This window comes from Microtus pennsylvanicus, chromosome 1 (assembly GCF_037038515.1).
Source record: "Microtus pennsylvanicus isolate mMicPen1 chromosome 1, mMicPen1.hap1, whole genome shotgun sequence".
Classification (NCBI taxonomy): domain Eukaryota; kingdom Metazoa; phylum Chordata; class Mammalia; order Rodentia; family Cricetidae; genus Microtus; species Microtus pennsylvanicus.
Genome location: NC_134579.1, coordinates 148,815,070 through 148,838,099, shown reverse-complemented (window position 1 = coordinate 148,838,099; position 23,030 = coordinate 148,815,070). Strand labels below are relative to the sequence as shown.

At 38.4% G+C, this 23,030-nt stretch overlaps 1 protein-coding gene across 1 annotated transcript; it reads left to right on the top strand.

Annotated features, from left to right (window-relative positions):
* Window positions 1–7,674: 7,674 nt before the first annotated feature.
* On the top strand, window positions 7,675–8,622 carry LOC142837455 (vomeronasal type-1 receptor 4-like). The gene has a single exon (XM_075952541.1). The coding sequence runs from the start codon at window positions 7,684–7,686 to the stop codon at window positions 8,620–8,622; it is 939 nt and encodes a 312-aa protein (XP_075808656.1). The 5' UTR covers window positions 7,675–7,683.
* The last annotated feature ends 14,408 nt before the right edge of the window (window positions 8,623–23,030 follow it).

The following is a 23,030-nucleotide window of genomic DNA, read 5'->3' as shown; positions in this document are numbered from 1 at the left end:
TATTCAACTTCATATGGAAAAGTAAAAGCCCAGAATAGCCACAACAATCCTGTACAGTGAGGGAACTTCTTGAGGCCTCACCATCCTTGACTTCAAACTCTACTACAAAGCTACAGTACTGAAAACAGCCTGGTATTGGCATAAGAACAGACGGCAGGGCTAATGGAATCAAATCAAAGACCCAGATACTAATCCACACACCTACAAACACCTGATTTTTTTGACAAAGAAGCAAAATAGAAAATGGAAAAATTATTTAACAAATGGTGCTGGCATAACTGGATATCAACATGTAGAATAAAGAAAATAGATCCATATCTATCACCATGCACAAAATTCAAGTCCAAATAATCAAAGACCTCAACTTAAAGCCAACCACACTGAACCTCATAGGAGAAAAAGTGGGAAGTACACTTGAACACATTGGCACATGAGACCACTTCCTAAATATAACCCCAGCAGCACGGACACTGAGAGAAACAATTAATAAATGGGACCTCCTAACTGAAAAACTTCTGTAAAGCAAAGGACATGGTCAAAAAGACAAGATAGCAGCTTACTGAATGGGAAAAGGTCTTCACCACAGCAGACAGAAAACGGATCTCTAAAATACACAAAGAACTCAAGAAATTATCGTGAAAAGAACAAATAATCCAACAAAAAATGGAGTATGGACATAAGCAGAGAACTTTCAACAGAGGAATCTAAAATGGCTGAAAGACACTTAAGGAAATGCCCAATATTTTTAGCCTCCAGAAAAATACAAATAAAAACAACTTCGAGATTCCATATTTCACCTATAAGAATGGTCAAGATCAAAAACACTGATGACAACTTATGCTGGAGAGAATGTGGGGTAAAGGGAACACCCCTGCATTGCTGGTGTGAGTGCAAGCTGGTATATCCCTTTTGGATATCAGTATGGTGGTTTCTCAGAAAATTAGGAAACAACCTTTCTTAAGACCCAGCAATATCACTTTTGTGTATATATCCAAAGGATGCTCAATCATACCACAAGGACATGTGCTCAAATATGTTTATAGCATTGTCATAGCCAGAACCTGGAAACAACCTAAATGTCCCTTGATCAAAGAATGGATAAGTAAAATGTGGTACATTTATACAGTGGAGAACTACACAGCAGAAAAAAAAATAATGACATCTAGAGATTTAGAGGCAAAGGGACTGATCTAAAAAACATAATATTGAGTGAGGTTACTTAGATTTGGATAGATAAATACCATATGCACTCATTCGGGGGTAGGGGTAAGGGGAGAGGGGTAGAAAAAAGTGAGAAGGGGAGGATGGGGAGAGCTTGGGGGAATGGGATGGTTGGGATGGAGGAAGGGTGGATATGGGAGCAGGCAAGTATATATATCTTATTTAAGGGAGCCATTTTAGGGTTGGCAAGAGACTTAACTCTAGAGGGATTCGCAAGTGTCCAAGGAGATGTCCCCAGCTTGTTACTTTAGCAGCTGAGGAGAGGGAGCCTCAAATGGCCCTATCCTACAGCCAAACTGATGAATATCTTGCATATCACCATAGAACCTTCACCTGGCAATGGATGGAGATAGAGACAGAGACCCACATTGGAGCACTGGACTGAGCTCCCAAGGCCCAGATGAAGAGCAGAAGGAGGGCGAACATGAGCAGGGAAGTCAGGACCGCGAGGGGTGTGCCCACCCTCTAAGATGGTGGGGCTGATCTAATGGAAGCTCACCAAGGCCAGCTGGACTGGGACTGATGGAGCATGTGATCAAACCGGACTCTCTGAATATGGCAGACTAGGAGGGCTGACTGAAAAGCCAAGGACAATGGCACTGGGTTTTGATTCTACTGCATGTACTGGCTTTGTGGGAGCCAAACAGATGCTCACCTTCCTAGATCTGGATGGAGGGGGACTTTGGACTTTTCGCAGGGTGGGAACCCTGAATGATCTTTGGACTGGAGAGGGAGAGGGAAGGGATAGGCAGAAGGGGGAGGGAAATGGGAGGAGGTAGAAATTTTTAATAAAATTTTTAATAAAAAAAAGAAAAGAAAAGAATCTTGAAAAAATAAAAAAATAAAAATAGGACATTTATACCACAACTCTTCCTCCCATGAATTAAAGATCATCATCAAAGAAGAGGCAGAAAGAGTGTTAGAATCGTCCTGGTATTATATGATTCTAAAGGACATGTTTTGTATAGTCAGAACTGTGCACTTGCACTTGTGAATTCACTTGTTATGGCAGCATGAACAAAACTTACAAACTATCAATTAGGAAAACATCTAGAAGATTGAAGGAAGTCAGGATTCCCAAATCATAGATTAAGAGCTCTGCTGACAGAGGTTTCTTTTTTGCCCAGTCCTGTAGCCATTCAGTCCCAAAGAAACACTCAGAGGCTTACATTATTTATAAACTGATTGCCCTTTTAGCACAGGCTTCTTATTAACTCTTACATCTTAAATTAACCCATAATTCTTGTCTCTGTTAGCCACGTGGTTTGGTGAGACATTCTCATCTTGCTTCCTCTTGCCTGAATAACAGCTGCAAACTGAGCCTTTTCTCTTCCCAGAATTCTACTGCTCTGGTCACCCCACTTAAACTTCCTGCCTGGCTACTGGCCAATCAGCATTTTATTAAACCAATACAAATAACAAATCTTTACAGGGTACAAGACTATTGTCTCACAGCAGAGCTAGTGACAGCTGATGACTTCTAGGAGAAGATATGTCAGAGAACTTTAAGGATTTGAACTTTGTAATGATAGCCGTGCTTCCACAAATATCTGTAGTATTGAGGTTGCTTGTTGGTTTCCAGCTGCCTGGCCACTTAGACCTGAAATAATCACATAGAAACTGTATTAATTAAATCACTGCTGGCCCATTAGCTCGAGCTTCTTATTGGCTAACTCATATTAATTTAACCCATTTCTATTAATCTGTATATTGCCACATGACTGTGCCTTACTGAGTAAAGTTCCCAGCATCTGTCTCCAGCAGCTCCATGGCTTCTCTCTGACTCTGCCCTTTTTTTCCCCCAGCATTCAGTTCCATCTTCCCCACATACCTAAGTTCTGCCCTGCTATAGGTCCAAAGCAGTTTCTTTATTCATTATTGGTAATCCCAGCATACAGAGGTAAGTCCCACATCAGATATCCTATGCTAGGCATAAAGAGCATCAGTAAGTACGCAAGGTGGTTGCTTTTCTTTATTTTGTTTTTATAAACACATGAAATTTGGAGGTAATTGTAGTGGAGGGAAAAGAAAAGACTTGAAAAGGTGATAATTGGGGGTAGACGTGACTAAAAGACATATGCTTATATGAAATATTCAAAGATATATTAAGTAATAAATAATCTAAATCTTTTTAAATGAAGCAAGTTTATTTGTATGGGCAGCAGTTAGAGACTCCTATACCCAATGTGGGATAGAGACTTCTGCAATTTGTCCTGAATCTGACCTTGAAGTTTCTAGCACCTTCCACTGGAGACCCAGTCATGCTTCAGGGATTATTAAACTTTACCTGCTCTTCAAAACACCTTGTGTCATTGGAGATATTCATGAGAAAATCTGAGTGTCTTTTTTAATTAGCAACTGGAAAAAGTTTCATAAATTATTTTGTCTCCCAATGCCACACTGTCATTGCCAGTGCAGATGACGTGAAAATTGTCATTCTGAAGGGAGGTGAGGTCACAGAGTCTCAAACCTTTATCTCAGGCTTGACTTCCCTTCCTCTCTCACAGTGCAGATTATAATGAGGTCAGGATCTGTACACTGATCCCAGAAAACTGAAGAGGTAAGAGTCCAGGTAAGAAGATTTTATTTCAAAGTATGCTGCAGAGTCAATGAACAGACCTGTGTAAGTGCTCATGTCTGATAAATGGAATTTGGGATGGAAACAGATCCATGAAAGAGACAGAGAATTACCATGAATTACTTTATAGTTAAGAGATGACTGAGAAAGATAGTAATGTTCCTAACTTTATGCCAGCCTCTGTTGGTTCTTACTGTAATATAAGTCCTCTACTGAGGATAACTGTGGGTAGCACCAGGATAATAAAGTCTATCTGTGCAGATGCTGAAGTATTGTCATTAAAATTCAATATAACATTTCACCTTACCTTAAATGATTGTGAACACTAACTTTGCAGGTATTTTTACTAGAGGCAAATCTACCTGTTTCACACCCACACTAAGCATTAAAGTGGGAACAGAAGAAACACACAACTGTGGTAAAGGTGCATAATGTGAACATCATTCTGAACCAAAATGTATTCTTATGTGACAGTATATTTATGAGCTATAGAGTCAGTAACTGTGACTGTATCGAGTGACCCCTGGTTCAATGGCAGTACAATGTCTCAAAACAAGACAAAACAAAACCAACACACAAAGAACAAGCAAATAAAGCTGCCAAAGACAATGAGAACTAACCTGTTTTCTATTTGAAAGTCTGTATCCTAAATAATGTCATATTTCCTATGTATGATTGTCAGATAGAGCAGCAATATAAATAATAAACATATTTGTGATACTGCTTTGCCAACCCTGTAGTGTACTACATGTAGTGAACTCACGTTTCATTCACCAGCAGTGTTCACAATATTTGGTGGTGTTTGTTAGGATCATGGTCTCAAACTGTGAGTCCTTGAGTTTCATGTGCAGACGCTAACTTTATTCATTCAAGAAAACTTAAACCTCCTCTCTATGTTGTCCTATATCTCCTTGCTTCCTTCCTGAGTTCCTTCTTTCTTCTCTCCTTCCCTCTTTCTCTCTCTCCTGACTTTTTACAACAAAAAAGAATTCTGTTGTATTTTTGAAGGGAAGAGATTTATTAGTAACATTTAAAAGGTCAGGCCATATTTTTTCTTGTGTGGCTTTTATAAATGGAACCCTAAACCAAGAATTATTGTATGTTTTAAAGTTTTTCTTCATACATATGAGTTTTGAGATGTTTTGTTGTCTTCCTTATCACTGGTATGTGGAAATTTCTTTTTCAAAATGATTTGAAATTGTTTATAGTTAGGGAAACACTTGAGAATAACTCAGAGAAAGCCAGTTAGAATGCGGAGTACACATTTTTATCATTCAGTCTTATTTCCTCCAGCAATATTATTTTCAAAGCAGATTTATTTATTTTTTTAAATCATGGCTTGTTATGGAATCCTTTAAAAGAGGACTCTAATTGCCTGTAATTACAAGTGGCATTATGTTGGTTGGTTTTAAAAAATTGTAATGATATAAACCCTCAGGGTTCGTTGCTGTAGGTGTTGGTGTTTGAGATGTCCTGGCAATCTCAGAACATTGGGTACCTAGCTGTCTTTTGACACTGAATGTGCTGATGTAGTTGCTGTTGCTTTTGCTTGCACCAATGGGTGTTGTTTTCTTTTTCTTGGTCCAAAGATGACTTTTATCATTCTTTGGCTTCCTTGTAAACTTTCTTTTCTTCAGTCATCAATTTCCAAGAGCTTTTTCAACTTCTGGGCAACTTCAGTGTGATATCATTCCTGATCCCTGTGGGTCAGTCTTGCTGGTGTAGAGACATCATCACTTATTTCTCCACATCATCACTTTTTACATCATGGGTTCCATTTCTCTATCTTCTCTGTTGGAACTGGCTCCTGAGAACTCTGGAATGTGCTTCTTCCTTTCCTCTTCCTGTAACTTCATCCTGCATTTTGTCTGTAAAAGTTGTACTAGGTCTTCATTTGTTTGCTGCTAAGTGCCTCACCTCAAACTCAATGGCCTATTTCTCCTGATTTCCTGAGTACTTTCTCAAACTTTTTGTTGAAGATCTTTGTAGCATTTCTGGCACTGAGTTTGGGTTGTTAGACCTTCCTCTTGGCATTGCTTAGCCACCTGCATATGATACTGGTCTACATAGTTATGTTCAATATTTGATGCATCTCTTCCTCTTGTTCTTTCAGGTTCTGGGCCATGGGTGTAGTTCTCCAGCACAGCAAACTCTCTACACACTTCCTTTACACTGCGGAATGGTCAAGGTCCACATTGGTCATTTTGGCTACATTGTCTCTAGTGCATGGTGACATTGATGCATTCTTGTCCTGCTGGCCAGCAGCAGCCCACCCTCTTCCCCATGGCTGAGATGCCATGAAATATCCTACGGCGAAAATTGGTATGTAGAATTCTATTTTTGCATATCAGTTAATTGATGATGTACTGCCATTAGACATGTCTAAGCAGTCTGCAAGCCAATACTCCCATGATTGCTATTGGATGTTATAAAAACTAAATTCATTTGTATGATTATTCTTAACAGTGCCATTTCTAGGGCTTAGAAAGTATTTTCCCCTTCCCTGTTAGCATGTCTGCTGGTGCCATTGTTCAGATTTGTATATACAACAATTTTGAGACTTCATGTGTGTAGTTTCCCCACCAGTTTTAGGAGACGCAATCTCACAGCAGATTCCTCTGACTCTTACAATGTTTCTACATCCTCTACCATGGTACAATATTTCTTGAGCCTTGAGTGTTGGAGTGCATTGAGGGTGTTCAAGTGTGGCTTGGCAATCCATAGTAAGTTGTGCTCTGTTTTTTGATAAGGTGTGTTTTTCCCTTGTTGCCTCTTTATTAGCTGCATTTTTTAAAGGTCTACTTCTTTTGTGAAAAAGAAATTTTTTTTTCTAAAAGAATTAGAGATAAAAAACCATGAAAGAAATTGCTCTGAATAGGAAATAATGGACCGTAGTTAATTATCTAGCATGAAATAGTCAACACTGAAATCAAGTACATATAAGTAACATCATGCTGACTGAGCAGATTTTATATGTAAATACATTGAGGCTTGCACACATGAATTTGAGAGAAAATGTTTGTGTGGCTACTTGAAAGTGGTAGGAGGGAAGAAAAGCACAATAATAATACATGAAGAGGTGCTTGGACTTACTGCAATTGGTAGGTCATTTTTTGTTGATACTCATTTGAGATCTGCCCTTTCTTAAACAGAAATGGAGGAGGATCAATTTGGGAGGTGGAAAAAAAACCTGCAACCTGGATGGAAAATAAGTAAAAATAAATAAATCTATTTAAAAAATGCTTTATTAAAGAAACCTGAAAATGCTTCAGTGAATGTGATAGGCGACACAGTATAGACTTTGTATATGTTTTCTCTTTTCTTTGGAAGCAGTCACAAGGAAGTGGGATGGACATGGGGAGAGAGGGAAGTAAATGAGATCCTGGTGCATTATGTTAAACCTCCAAATCATAAATAAGAATATTATGTTGGAAAATTAATTGATTTATTTAAAATTTGGGGTTGTTATTGAAGTTGATTATTTTGTGAACTGACTAGCAAATAAGAGTATATTCTAAAAGACTTTATGTTTGTTTATTCCACCTTGTTTATAGAGGTCAACACCCCATTATCCTGAGTGATCCATTTTCTGGGAAACTTTATTGTTCCACTTCCATTAGTGTGCTTATTCTGAGTTATTGAGAACTCAGACAGTAACATACATGGAAGTAAGTACTCCTGTCGAATATTTGGATGAGGTCTGTTTATGTGGTCGAAGCTGGTCTTGAAATCCTTAGTTTAAAGAACCCTTTGTTTAAGCCTCCCTGCAGCTCCATGGATTAATGGTATCTTCTTTTCCTCCAGGCTGCAATAACTTGTAATTTTTCATTTGACCTGAGAAATAGTGTGGTCATATTTTAAAGGAAATTGTGCTGAATCACAGAATGGACTCCTGGAATCTGGCAATAAGAATAATTTTCTTATTACAAATTACCACTGGAATTATGGGAAACTTTTATCTTATGTTATACTATATAATACGTTACTATAAAGAACGCACATTGAAGCCCACAGATTTGATTCTCATGAACCTAATGGCAGCCAATTCCTTGATCATTCTGTCTTCAGGAGTGCCCCAAACAATAGCAGTTTGGGGATTGAAGCAGTTCTTGAATGATGTTGGATGCATTCTCCTATTGTACATTCAAGGATTTAGTCGAAGTTTGTCCATTTGTATAACCTGCCTATTGAGTGTTTTCCAGGCCATGACCATCAGTCCCAGAAAATCTTGTTGGAAGAACCATAAAGTCAAAGTTGCTAAGAATATTGGTTGCTACATTGCCCTCCTCTGGGTCATGTATATGCTCATAAATTTCATTTTTTTTATGTACCCATTTATGAAAATGAATAAAAATAATGTGACGAGAAAACGAGAATTTGGGTACTGCTCTGTTGCAGGGCATGATGAAATCAGTGATTCACTCTATGCAATATTGGCAATGTGCCCTGAATTATTCTTTTCTCTGCTCATTGCCTGGTCCAGTGCCTCCATAATCGTTTTTCTGTACAGACACAAGCAGAGGGTTCAGCACATCTGCAGTTCTTATCGTTCCAGGAGAAGCTTCCCTGAGTCCAGGGCTACCCAGAATATCCTTGTCCTAGTTTCTACCTTTCTGGCTTTTTATACTCTCTCCACCATCTTGCGAAGCTGCGTTGGTCTTTTGTATAAGCAGAATTTGTGGCTAGTGAATGTCACTCACCTAACTGCTCTATCTTTTCCCTCTTTTGGACCCTTTGTTCTTAAGAGTCATTACTCCATTGTGTTCAGATTCAGTTTGGCCTGGTTAAGAAAAAAGTCCTCTAATTTCATTAAAACTATATAAAATATAGGTGTTTCCATTATCAAATGTCATACTCAATTATCACCCTAAGAAATCAATAAAGAAAGTTAAATAGGTAGCACCTTGTTTTTCGAAGATTAACCAAAGTGAGCATGGGAGCTCGGTCAGCTGGTGGAATTAGTAACCTATATAAGCTATTCAGATTGTGTTTGGCCCATTGTAGTCTTCAACATTCAGAGAGTGGTGCTTTTCATTTGCCCAGATGATGTGAAAATAAGCTAGTACTCTAGCTGCAGATAGAGATGCTTTCTTGTGGCTTTCATCCTATCATGGATTCTTTACTACTTGGCTGCTGCATAGACACCTTGTTGATATTGCAAGGCAAGCTGAAACCATGGGTAGCAGTAAACTTGTGCTTCAGGTGGCTCTTGTCCCATGACAGCTGATTTAACCTGCAGTGGGACCATACCTCTTCTTCAGTAATGCTTTACAAGACACCTTGCTTGTCAGGAAAAACACTACCTGTCTGTTGTTAACCTTGTAGCAACAGTCCTGAACAAAGTCTGGGAAGATGGGCAGCTCCTTTAGCCATGTTGGATCAAATTTGAGATTCATATTTTTCACCTCATACCCAAATAAATTTAAAATAATTGATTTGTTTGAGGTGTTCTTGAATTTCTTTTGCTAGTATTTTCACCTTTTATTAAACACAAATTGTTTTCACATACTATATAGTCTGAATATAGTTTCCTCTCCCTTTATCCCTCCAGTGTCTCCCCACCTCCTTTCTCAGCCAGATCCACTCCCTTTATGCTTCTCAATACAAAATAACAGGTTTCTAATAGACAACTGCAAAACACAATGACATAAAATATAACAAGGTAAAATAAAGCCATCATATCAAAATTGGATAAGAATAGCCAGCTGAAAGAAAGGGCCTCAAGAGAAGGCATGAGAACAGAGACCCACTCATTTCAACATTCAAGAGTCCCATAAAAGTACTGAATTAAAAGTTATCATTTCAACAATGAAGACCCTAAGAGAGAAATACATAAATCTAATCTACATGGGAAGTTAAAAAAATACAAGATCTTCTGAGTAAATTGGGAGCACGGGGACCTTGGGAGAGGGTTGAAGGAGAGAGAAGAGGTGGGGAGGGGAGCAGAGAAAAATGTAAAGCTCAATAAAATCAATAAAAAAGAAAACAGTTGTTGTTCTTATATGTCTGTCTTTGTATGTTACTTGATTTTTTCCCTTGATGTTCTGAATATTCTATCATTGCTATGTGTATTTATTGTTTTACAGATTATGTGCAATGGACTCTCTTTTCTGATCCAATCTCTTTATTGTTCTGTATGCATCTAGTGCCTTGATAGGCATTTCATTCTTTAGGTTACAGATATTTTCTTCTGCGAATTTGTTGAAACTATTTTCTGAGCAGTTTAGTTGGGTTTCTCTTCCTTCTTCTGTTCCTAATATTCTTAGATTTGGTCTTTTCATTATGTTACAGACTTCCTGGATTTTGTGCAGGAATTTTTAAGAAATAATATTTTTTGAATTATGATTTTTTTCTTAAATGGAACCTTAGAGTCTCTATTACATATATTTTATTCTGTTGGTACAGTTACTTCAGAGGTTCCTTTTTGAGTTTTGAAATTATTCCTTTACAGATTTCTCTAACTTTGGGTTTGCTTTATTGGTTATATTACCCTTTTCAGGTCTTGAAATACTTTACTCATTTCCTTCAACTCTTTGTACATGCTTTAGTTATGTTGGAACATTAAGGACCTTTCATGGTAGGATAGTTGGGGTCTAGTGGACAAATATTGTTCTGGCTATTATTTATTATGTTTCTACACTGGCATTTTGGCATCCATATTTGGAAAATTATATTCTATGTGCTGATATCTGGTCTTTTCTTTGTTAGGTGGATGTTTTGTTACTTGGTTTTTATTTCCTCTCTGTTTTTTGGAGATTGTGGTGGTTGTATATGGCCATGTTAAGAAAATACTTCTGGGATATTGATAGTTGTGGCTACTGTGGGTTCAAAGGTTAAACATCTTCCATGGTATTTGGTATTTGATATTAAGGAATGGAGGTTGGCTAGGGAGGGAAACATTGCCAAACTCTTTTTATGAAGCTAAAATTACCCTGATACCCAAATCACAGAAATTCATTACTATAAAGGAGAATTACAGACCAATCTCACTCATGAACATTGATGCAAAAATACTATATAAAATTTTGACAAATCAAATCCACGAATACATCAGAACCATCATCCATCATGATCAAGTTGGATTCATCCCAGAAATGCAGGGATGGTTCAACATATGAAAATCTGTAAATGTAATCTACCATACAAACAAACTGAAAAATAAAAACTGAATGATCATCTCATTAGATGCTGAAAAAGCTTTTTGACAAAATACAACATCCCTTCATGATAAAAGTCTTGGAGAGAGTAGGGATACAAGGAACATACCTAAACATAACAAAGGCAATATACATGCAGCAATTCAGCAGCCAACATCAAACTAAATTGAGAGAAACCCCCAATGATTCCACTGAAATCAGGAACAAAACAAGGTTGTCCACTCTCTCCGTATCTATTCAATATAGTTCTTAAGATCCGAGCTAGAGAAATAATACATCAAAAGGATATCAAGGGGATACAAATTGGAAAAAGAGAGTCAAACTCTTACTGTTTGCTAATGATATGATAGTGTACATAAGCAATCCCAAAAATTCTACCAAGGAACTTCTACAACTCATAAACACTTTCAGCTATGTAGCAGGATACAAGATTAACTCAAAAAAACCAGTAGGCCTCTTGTACACAGATGATAAGAGGGCTGGGAAAAAAATCAGAGGAACAACACTCTTCACAATAGCCACAAATAGCATAAAATATCTAGGAGTAACTCTAACCAAACAAGTGGAAAACTTGTCTGAAAAGAACATTAATTCTTTGAAGAAAGAAATTGAAGAAGACAGAAGAAAGTGGAAAGATCTCCCATACTCTTGGGTAAGCAGAATTAACATAGTAAAAATGGCAATCTTACCAAAAACAATCTATAGATTCAATGCAATACCCAACAAAATCCCAGAAGAATTCTTCACAAACCTCAAAAGAATGGCACTCAACTTCATATAGAAGAGCAAAAAATCCAAGATAGCCAAAAAATCCTGTACAGTAAAAGAACTTCTGGAGGCATCACAATCCGTGATATCAAACTCTACTACAGAGCTACAGTACTGAAAACAGTCTGATATTGGCATAAGAACAGATAGGAGGACCAATTGAACTAAAAACAAAATCTGGATATCTATCCACATACTTTTGAACACCTGATTTTTTTACATAAAATAAAAATATGCATTTTTCTTTTTTCATTTTCTTTTCTTTTTTCCATTTATTTATTTTTAATTAGAAATTTCCACCACCGCCCCTCCTCCTATTTACTTCTCCCTTCCCAGATCCCTTCCCCCTCCCTCTCCAGTCCAAAGAGCAGTCAGGGTTCCCTGCCCTGTGGGAAGACCAAGGTCCTTGCCCCTCTAGGAAGGTATAGGAAGGTGGGCATGCAAACAGTCTAGGCTCCCACAAAGCCAGTACATGCAGTAGGATCAAAACCCTGTGCCATTGTCCTTGGTTTCTCAGTCAGCCCTCCTTGTCTGCCACATTCAGAGAGTCCGATTTGGTCACATGCTCAATCAGTCGAAGCCCAGCTGGCCTTGGTGAGCACCCATTAGATAAGCCCCACCGTCTCAGTGGGTGGGCACTCCCCTCACACTCCTGACTTCCTTGCTCATGTCCTCCCTCCTTCTGTTCCTCATTTGGACCTTGGTAGCTCTGTCCAGTGCTCAAATGTGGGTTTCTGTCTTTAGATTCATCCATCGCCAGATGAAGGTTCTATGGTGATATGCAAGATATTCATCAGTATGGTTATATGATAGAGCCATTTCAGGCTCCCTCTCCTCAGCTGCCCAAGGATCTAGCTGAGAACATCTCCAAGGACACCTGGAAACACCTCTAGAGTCCAGTCTCTTGCCAACCCTAAAATGGCTAACTAAATTGATATACACTTCTCTGCTCACATATCCACCCTTCCTCCATCCCAGTCATCCCATTCCCTCAAGCTCTTCCCTTCCTTCCCTTCTCACGTTTTTCTCCCCATCTCCCCTTATGCTTACCCCACCCCATCCCCAAGTTTCCAATTTTTGCCTGGCAATCTTGTGTCCTTCCAGTATCCAGGAGGATAACTATATGTTTTCTTTGAGTTCACCTTCTTATTTAGCTTCTCTAGGATCACGAATAATAGGCTCAATGTCCTTTATTTATGGCTAGAATCCACTTATGAGTGAGTACATACCATATTCATCTTTTTGGGTCTGGGTTACCTCACTCAGGATAGTGCTTTCTATTTCCATCTATTTGCATGCAAAATTTGAGATGTCATTGTTTTTTACCGCTGAGTAGTACTCTAATGCATACATATTCCACACTTCCTTTATCCATCTTCCATTGAGGGACATCTAGGTTGTTTCCAAGTTCTGGCTATTACAAATAAAGTTGCTATGAACATAATTGAACAAATGCTTTGGTCATATGATAGGGCATCTCTTGGGTATATTCCCAAGAGTGGTATTGCTGGGTCCTGGGGTAGGTTGATCCCAAATTTCCTGAGAAACCACCACACTGATTTTCAAAGTGGTTGTAAAAGCTTGCAATCCCACCAGCAATGGATGAGTGTTCCCCTTATTCCACATCAACTCCAGCAAAGGCTATCATTGGTGTTTTTGATTTTAGCCATTCTGACAGGTGTAAGATGGTATCTCAAAAATGTTTTGATTTGCATTTCCATGATCTCTAAGGAGGTCGAGCATTACCTTAAGTGTCCTTTGGCCACTTGAACTTCTTCTGTTGAGAATTCTTTGTTCAGTTCAGTACCCCATTTTTTAATTGGGCTAATTAGAATTTTAAAGTGTAGTTTCTTGAGTTCTTTATATATTTTGAAAATCAGACCTTTGTCTATTGTGGGGTTGATGTAGATCTTCTCCCAGTCAGTAGGTTGCCTTTTTGTCTTAATGACAGTGTCCTTTGCTTTACAGAAGCTTCTCAGTTTTAGGAGGTCCCATTTATTCAATGTTGCCCTTATTGTCTGTGCTACTGGGGTTTATTGTCTCCTGTGCCCATGTGTTGTAGAGTACTTCCCACTTTCTCTTCTATCAGGTTCAGTGTGTTCAGATTGATATTGAGGTCTTTAATCAATTTAGACTTGAGTTTTGTGCATGGTGATAGATATGGATCTATCTTCATTCTTCTACATGTTGACATCCAGTTATGCCAGCACCATTTGTTGAAGATGGTTTCTTTCTTCCATTTTATAATTTTGGTGTTTTTGTCAAAAATCAGGTGTTCATAGGTTTGTGGGTTAAAATCCAGGTCTTCTATTTGATTCCATTTGTCAACATCTCTGTTTTTGTGTCAATACCAAGCTGTTTTCATTACTGTAGCTCTGTAATAGAGTTTGAAGTCAGGGATGGTAATGCCTCCTGAAGTACTTTTATTGTATAGGATTGTTTTGGATATCCTGGGTTTTTTGTTTTTCCATATAAAGTTGATTATTGTTCTCTCAAGGGGTGCGAAGAATTTTGTTTGAATTTTAATGGGGATTGCATTGAATCTATAGATTGCTTTTGGTAGAATTGCCATTTTTACTATGTTGATCCTCCCAATCCAAGAGCAAGGGAGATCCTTCCATTTTCTGGTATCCTCTTCAATTTCTTTCTTCAAAGACTTAAAGTTCTTGTCAAATACATATTTCACTTCCTAGGTTAGGGTTATCCCAAGATATTTTATGCTATTTGTGGCTATCGTGAAAGGTGATGCTTCTCTGATTTCCCTCTCTGCTTCTTTATTCTTTGTGTATAGGAGGGCAACTCTTTTTGGAGTTGATCTTGTATCTTGCCATGTTGCTAAAGGTGTTTATCAGCTGTGGGAGTTATTTGGTAGAGGTTTTGGGATCGCTTATGTACACTATCATATCATTTGCAAATAATGAATGTTTGACTTCTTCCTTTCCAATTGAAATTCCCTGATCTCCTTATGCTGTCTTATTGCTTTAGCTATAACTTCATGAGCTACTTTGAAGAGGTTGCAGAGAGTGGACAGCCTTGTTGTGTTCCTGACTTTAGTGAGATGGCTTTGAGTTTCTCTCCATTTAATTTAATGTTAGCTCTCAGCTTGCTGTATATTGCTCTTATTATATTTAGGAATGAACCTTGTATCCCTATTCCCTCCAAGACCTTTATCATAAAGGGGTATTGAATTTTGTCAAATGCTTTTTCTGCATATAATGAAATGATCATATGTGTTTTTTCCTTCAGTTTATTTATATGATGGATTACATTAGTAGATTTTCATATGTTGAAACAGTCCTGCCTCACTGGGATGAAGCTTACTTGATCAATATGGATAATTTTTTTGGATGTGTTCTTGGATTAAGCTTGCCAGTATTTTATTGAGAATTTTTACGTCAATGTTCATGAGTGAGATTGGTCTGTAATTCCCTTTCTTGGTTAAATCTTTGTATGGTTTTGGTATCAGGGTGACTGTAGTTTCATAAAAGGTGTTTGGCAATGACTCTTTTGTTTCTATTTTGTGAAACACCTTAAGGAGTATAGGTATTAACTCTTTTTGGAAGTTCTGGTAGAATTCTGTATTGAAACCATCTGGTCCAGGGCTTTCTTTGGTAGGGAGGTTTCTGATGACAGCTTCTAATTCCTCCCAATTCACCGGTCTATTTAAACTGTTCACCTGGTCTTGATTTAATTTTGGTAAATGTTACTTATCTTAAAAAGTGTCCATTTCTTTCACATTTTCCAGTTTTGTGGTATACAGGCTTTTGTAGTAAGATCTAATGATTCTCTGAATTTCCTCTGTGTCTGTGGTTATGTTCCTCCTTTTCATTTCTAATCTTGTTAATTTGCAGGATCTCTCTTGCTGTTTGATTAGTTTGGATAGGGGTTTCTCAATCTTGTTGGTTTTCTCCAGGAACCAGGTTTTTGTTTCATTGATTCTTTGGATTGTTTTCTGTGTTTCTATTTTGTTGATTTCTGCCCTCAGTTTGATTATTTACAGTCTTCTACTCCTCCTGGGTGAATCTGCTTCTTTTTTTTCTAGACCTTTCAGCTGTGCTGTTAAGTCTCTAGTGTGTGCATTCTCCATTTTCTTTATGTGGGCACTTAGTGCTATGAACTTTCCTCTTAGCACTGCTTTTGTAGTGTTCCATAGGTTTGGGCGTGATGTGTCTTTATTTTCATTGACTTCAAGGAAGCCTTTAATTTCTTTCTTTATTTCTTCCTCACCCAGGGGTGGTTCAGTAATTGACTGTTCAATTTCAATGAGTTTGTAGGCTTTCTGGCATTAGAATTATTGTTGAATTCTAACTTTATTCCATGGTGATCTGATAGTACACAGGTGGTTACTACAATTTCTTTGTATCTATGGATGTTTGCTTTGTTACCAATTATGTGATCAATTTTTGACAAGGTTCCATGCAATGCTGAGAAGAAGGTATAATCTTTTCTGTTTGGATGGAATGTTCTATAGATGTCTGTTAAGTCCATTTGGTTCATTACATCTGATAGTTCTCTTATTTCTCTGTTAAGTTTCAGTCTGGTTGATCTGTCCATTGGTGAGAGCAGAGTGTTGAAATCTCCTACTAGTAGAGTGTGGTGTTTGATGTGTGCTTTGAGTTCTAGTAATGTTTCTTTTACATATGTGGATGCTTTCATATTAGGGGCATAGATATTCAAGATAGAGACTTTCTCCTGATGAATTGTTCCTGTTATGAGTATAAAGTGTCCATCTCCATCCCTTCTGATTGATTTTAGTTTGAAATCAATCTTGTTAGATATTATTATAGCCACCCCTGCTTGTTTCTTTGCTCTATTTGATTGGAAAATCTTTTCCCATCCCTTTATTCTGACGTAGTATCTGTCTTTGAGTTTGAGGTGTGTTTCTTATAAACAGCAGAATGTTGGATCCTGATTTCATACCCATTCTCTTAACCTGTGCCTTTTTATAGGTAAATTGAATCCATTGACATTAAGTGATATTAATGACCCATGGTTGTTAACTCTATTTATTTATTTATTTTTGGTTGTAGAGTTTGTTTTTTTTTTCCTTCTTTGAGTTGTGCTGGTAAGGGTTGTCAGATGCTTGTGTTATTGGTTTCCTTGGTTTGTGATTTTCCTTCTAGTATTTTCTGTAACCCTGGGTTTGTGGCATCGTATTGTTTTTTTTCTTTTTTTTTATTGAGAAAAGGAGAAAAAGAAAACAAGTTTCCACCTCCTCCCAGCCTCCCATTTCCCTCCCCCTCCTCCCACCCTTCTCCCCCTTCCCCCACTCCTTTCCCCCTCCCTCTCTAGTCCAAAGAGCAGTCAGGGTTTTCTGCCCTGTGGTAAGTCCTAGGTCCTCCCTCCTCCGTCCATATCTCGGAAGGTGAACATCCAAACTGGCTAGGCTCCCGCAAAGCCAGCACATTACTTAGGATCAAAACCCCATGCCATTGTCCTTTGCGTCTCATCAGCCCTCATTGTTCGCCATGTTCAGAGAGTCCAGTTTTATCCCATGCTTTTTCAGTCACAGTCCAGCTGGCCTTGGTGAGCTCCCAATAGATCAGCTCCACTGTCTCAATGGGTGGGTACACCCCTCGTGGTCCCGACTTCTTTGCTCATGTTCTCCCTCCTTCTGCTCCTCATTGGGACCTTGGGAGCTCAGTCCAGTGCTCCAGTGTGGGTCTCTGTCTCTATCTCCATCCATCACCAGATGAAGGTTCTATGATGATAGGCAAGATATTCGTCAGTATTGCTCTAGGATAGGGTCATTTCAGGTTCCCTATCCTCAGCTGCCCAAGGAACTAACTGGGGACCTCAGCTTGGGCACCTGGGAGCCCCTCTAGGGTCAGGTCTCTTGCCAACCCTAAAGTGGCTCCCTTAACTAAGAATTGTGGTTCCGTGCTCCCCTGTCCAACCTTCCTTTATCCCAATCCTCCTGTTTCCCCAAGGCCCCACCTCCTTCCCTTCTAACTATTCTCTCCCCATCTCCCCTTATCCCCATCCCACCCCACCCCCAAGATCCTAATTTTCTCCCCGGCAATTTTGTCTACTTCCCATTGCCAGGAGGATAACTATATGTTTTTCCTTGGGTTCCCCTTCTTACTTAGCTTCTTTAGATTCACCTATTGTAGACTCCGTGACCCTTATTTATGGCTAGAAACTAATTATGAGTGAGTACATCCCATGTTCATCTTTTTGGGTCTGGGATACCTCACTCAGGATAGTGTTTTCTATTTCCATCCATTTGCATGCAAAATTCAAGAAGTCATTGTTTTTTACCGCAGCGTAGTACTCTAATGTGTATATATTCCATACTTTCTTCATCCATTCTTCCATTGAAGGGCATCTAGGTTGTTTCCAGGTTCTGGCTATTACAAATAATACTGCTATGAACATAGTTGAACAAATGCTTTTGTCATATGATAGGGCATCTCTTGGGTATATTCCCAAGAGTGGTATTGCTGGGTCCATCCATTTGCTTAATTTCACAGGGAACTCTAAATGGTCTTTGTTAATTGACAGCTAGAAGTTTTTCATAAATTTTCTTGTCTCCCAAAGCCAGCACCGTCACTGTCATTTCCACTGCAGGTGAAATGAAAATTGGAGTTCTGGAGGGAGGTGAGGTCATAAAGTCATAGACTTCTACATTAGAATTATTCTAACTCCCCCACAGCAATGCTTATTAATGAGCTCCATCAACCCTGGGAACTTGCATCTACAGAGAAAAGAATCCAGATGAGCACTTTGTATTTCAGTCTAAGTGGCAGAGTCAGTGAAGAAGATAGAACTGCAAAAGTGTTCCTGTCTTGCAATGGGATCTAGACTGAGAACAGACCTATGGAATAAGCAAAGAAGGCACAAGAATGATTGCATTAATAAGAGATGTTGTAGAAATATTTAAGTGTTCCTATCATTATCTCTGTTGTTTCTGAATGTAGTATAAGTCTTACACCAATGGTGACTTTGGGAAACACTGAGATGGTGAAGCCCATCTTTATATGAGCTGAGTGATTGTGGTAATAATTCAATGTGATACTTCATCCTAGCTCACATGATGTGTAGACTCTTTTCAGTATTATTATTTAGTTTAGTTTACCTTGGATTCATGTATTAGCAAACATTAGAATGTAAATATAATAAGCACACGTCCATGGAATGTGCAGGATTTGACTAGGCTTGTGAGATAAATAGTATTCTATTTGACACTACATGTAACATTTATGATCTGGTTATAAAACAGTAACTGAAAGCATATATATTGAATGGCCATTTCTACAGTGAATGGTTTGAAGCCTCTCCTGCTTGAACTATGGAAGAGAAAATGGAAGGGAAGGTGCATAATGTATCAGACAATAACAGCCAAGTATACCTTGACTTATTTCTCCTAGTTTCATCATACTCTAGCATTAAGCACAACCTGATGGTATGCCTTCCATTGCTGTTTATCATTATTGCAATGGAAGACAGAGCCTTGTGGATGATATGCCAGAGTTTTCCCCCACTCAGCTAAATTTTATTTACAATGACTAGGTGATAGCTCAATGGGCTATATTTAAAGGTTCACATTCTTCAGATTGTACTTTATTATCTCCCACGTGTCTTTGCTATTTTAACACTATGAGAATTCAGTGCCTGCAGCAGACAGTAGAGTTTGAGAGAACCCCATGGAATTGGAGTTATAGACAATTGTGGGGCACCGTGTGGAGTGAGGGAATCAAACTCAGATCTACTGCAGCAGCAGCAGCAGCAGCATGATATCCACACCAATGAGCCATCTCTCTAGTCCAATCAAATGGAAAATTTTCAAAGTAAAAACATACAATAGAATATCAATGAAGTGGAGGAAAATCAAATGAGAAACACAAACTGAATAGAGGCTGGAGTGAGTTTGAAAACATTTTTTTTAGATTAATTTTTATTGAGCTCTACATTTTTCTCTGCTTCCCTCCATACCTCTTCCCTCCCTTTCAATCCTTTCCCAAGGTCCCTATGCTCTTAATTTACTCAGGAGATCTTGTCTTTTACTACCTCCCATGAGGACTAGATCCATGTAAGTCTCTCTTAGGGTCCACATTGTTGTCTAGGTTCTCTGGGATTATGATTTGTGTGTTGGTTATCTTTGCTTTATGTTTAAAAACCACTTATGAGTGAATATATGTGATAATTGTCTTTCTGGGTCTGGGTTACCTCAGTCAAGATGATGTTTTCTAGCTTCATCCATTTCTCTGCAAAATTCAAGATATAGTTTTTTTTTCTGCTGTGTAATACTCTATTGTGTAAATGTACCACATTTTCCTTATACATTCTTCAGTTGAGGGGCATTTAGACTGTTTCCAGGTTCTGGCTATGACAAACAATGCTGATATGAACATAGTTGAGCACATGTTCTTGTGGCATGATTGAGCATCTTTTGGATATATACCCAAAAGTGGTATTACTGGATCTTGATGAAGGTTGTTTCCTAATTTTCTAAGAAATTGCCAAACTGACCCACAAATGGGCTGTACCAGCTTGCATTCCCACAAGCAATGAAGAAGTGTTCCCTTTACCCCACAACCTCTCCAGCATAAGCTATCATCAGTGTTTTTGATTTTGGCCATTTTTTTCAGGTGTAAGACGGAATCTCAAAGTTGTTTTAACTTGCATTTCTCTGATGACTAAGGATGTTAAACATTTTCTTAAGTGTCTTTCAGCCATTTAAAATTCCTCTGTTGAGAGTTCTCTGTTTAGGTCTGTACTCTGTTTTTTTTATTGGATTATTTGTTCTTTTGATGACCAATTTCTTGAATTCTTTGTACATTTTGAAGATAAAACCTCTGTCTGATGTGGGGTTAGTGAAGATCTTTTCCCATTTTGTAGGCTATGGTTTTGTTTTGTTGATTGTGTCTTTTGCTTAAACATTTTTTTTCAGTTTCAGGAAGTTCCGTTTATTCATTGTTTCTCTCAGTGTCTATGCTACTTGGGTTATGTTTAGGAAGTGGTCTCCTGTGCCAATGCGTTCAAGTGTACTTTCCACTTTCTCTTATAAGAATTCGGAGACAGAGACAGAGACAGGACTGAAATCTCAAGGTCCAAATCAGGAGCAGAAGGAGAGAGAGCACGAGCAAGGAACTCAGGACCAAGAGGGGTGCACCCACACACTGAGACAATGGGGATGTTCTACTGGGAACTCACCAAGACCAGCTGGCCTGGGTCTGGAAAAGCCTGGGATAAAACCGGACTCTCTGAACATAGCGGACAATGAGGACTACTGAGAACTCAAGAACAATGGCAATGGGTTTCTGATCCTACTGCACGCACTGGCTTTGTGGGAGCCTAAGCAGTTTGGATGCTCAACTTACTAGACCTGGATGGTGGTGGGGGTTCCTTGGACTTCCCATAGGACAGGGAACCCTGATTGCTTTTCGGGCTGGGGGGGGGAGACTTAATTGGGGGAGGGGGAGGGAAATGGGAGGCGGTGGCGGGGAAGAGACAGAAATCTTTAATAAATAAATAAATTAAAAAAAAAGAATTCGGTATGGCTGGCTTTATGTTGAGGTCTTTGATCCATTTGTATTTGAGTTTTTGCATGGTGATAGATATGTATCTACTTTTATTCTTCTACATGATGGTATCTAGTTATGTCAGCACCATTTGTTAAATATGCTCTCAAGCACAGATTGATTTTACTATGCTTGTGCCAGTATCTCTGTACCTTAAAGAACCTATTATATTTAAAGAGTCCCAGTCTAAGTTCACTTCTTAACACTGGAAATCATGCAACTGTCTAGATCATATAGCTTTAAACATCAAAGAAGCTGTCAAACTATTCTCTCCCTGTCCCACAGGGACAGGATATTTACTATGAGTGTACCACACTGCATATTCAGAGAGTCATGTGAGTACTGCTTATTTCAGAGCATTCTGCAGAGCAAGCAAAGAACAACTGTCTTGTAATGTGAATCTGGAGTTAAACATGTCCCAGGAAGAGACAGAGAAGTCACAATAATTATTACATGGTTAAGAGGTGAGTGAGAAAGAATCAAGTGTTCCTAAACCTGAACCTATCCCTGTAATATAAGTCCACCCTTAAGGTGACTCTGCATAACCCCAGGGTAATATGGCCCATGTGTAAAGATGCTGAAGGATTCTAGTAATAAGTCAACTTGATAATAAACCTTATCTTGCATATGTAGACTAACTTTGAGTATATTATTATTAAAGGTGAATTTAACTGGTTTCATGTCCACACTAAACATTTGAATAGAAATATAAGAATCACACAACCATGGAAAGGTGTAGGATGTGAATCTCGTTCTGGAGTAAAATGTATTCATATATAACAGTACATTTCTAAGTTATAAGTGCAATAAGTTTGTCTGCATTGAGTGGCCCCAGGTACTCCACTTTTGAACAAGGGAAACTACTTGAAAGGGAAGTCATAGTATGATTATCAGGAAATGACACTCTGATTCAAATATGTCTTTGAATTTATCTCCCCTTGTTTATTCATTCTTTATGGTTAAGCATATCTTGAGCCTTCCCTTATTGTTTATTATTGTTGCTAATGGAACATATAGTCTTGCACTTAGAAGTTCAGGCTTCACCTCATTTGTATGCACACTTAGTTCTTTATTCAGCACAATGATTACATTTAAAATTTTCAGATTTCTTTTTAGGTATCTAACATATATCTTCTTTATTTGAGTGCAATATAAATTTTGCTACAATCAGTTCATTAATATAAGAAATAGGAAGTATGTACGGAATTTTAAAATGGAATATTTTTCTTTTTTTGGATTTTCAAGACAGGGTTTCTCCGTCGCTTTTGGTTCCTGTCCTGGAACTAGCTCTTGTAGACCAGGTTGGCCTCGAACTCACAGAGATCTGCTTGCCTCTGCCTCCCAAGTGCTGGGATTAAAGGCGTGCGCCACCACTGCCGGCTATTAAATGGGATATTTTAATAACTTAATTTTCTTCTCATATTATTTCAGCCTGAGTTAGTATTTCATGTTGCATATTGTACAGAGCGATGGTGTTAGTAATTCATCTGTAGTTACCAACTACTCGAGCCTTTACCCCTCAATAACAACAACGCATATTTCTGGGGGAGTCATAAATATCTGGTCCATCTTGTGCTTGTGTAATTAACCTGGGGGATGGGACGGCTCTTGTCACATCATACCATATTTAGCACTCTGCATTTTAGTAAAATACTAAAAGCATTAATAGTAATTCACATTTACTTCTGGGATAATCCTTTGGGATAAAAAAAACCCTTCATGTTAAAAGGATATATACATCTCTTTTGATTTTGTTTGTATGAATGTTTTGTCTGCACACAC

Bases quoted from the DNA above. Each gene is read 5' to 3' on its own strand.
- LOC142837455 (XM_075952541.1), top strand. From the start codon at position 7,684: ATGGACTCCTGGAATCTGGCAATAAGAATAATTTTCTTATTACAAATT.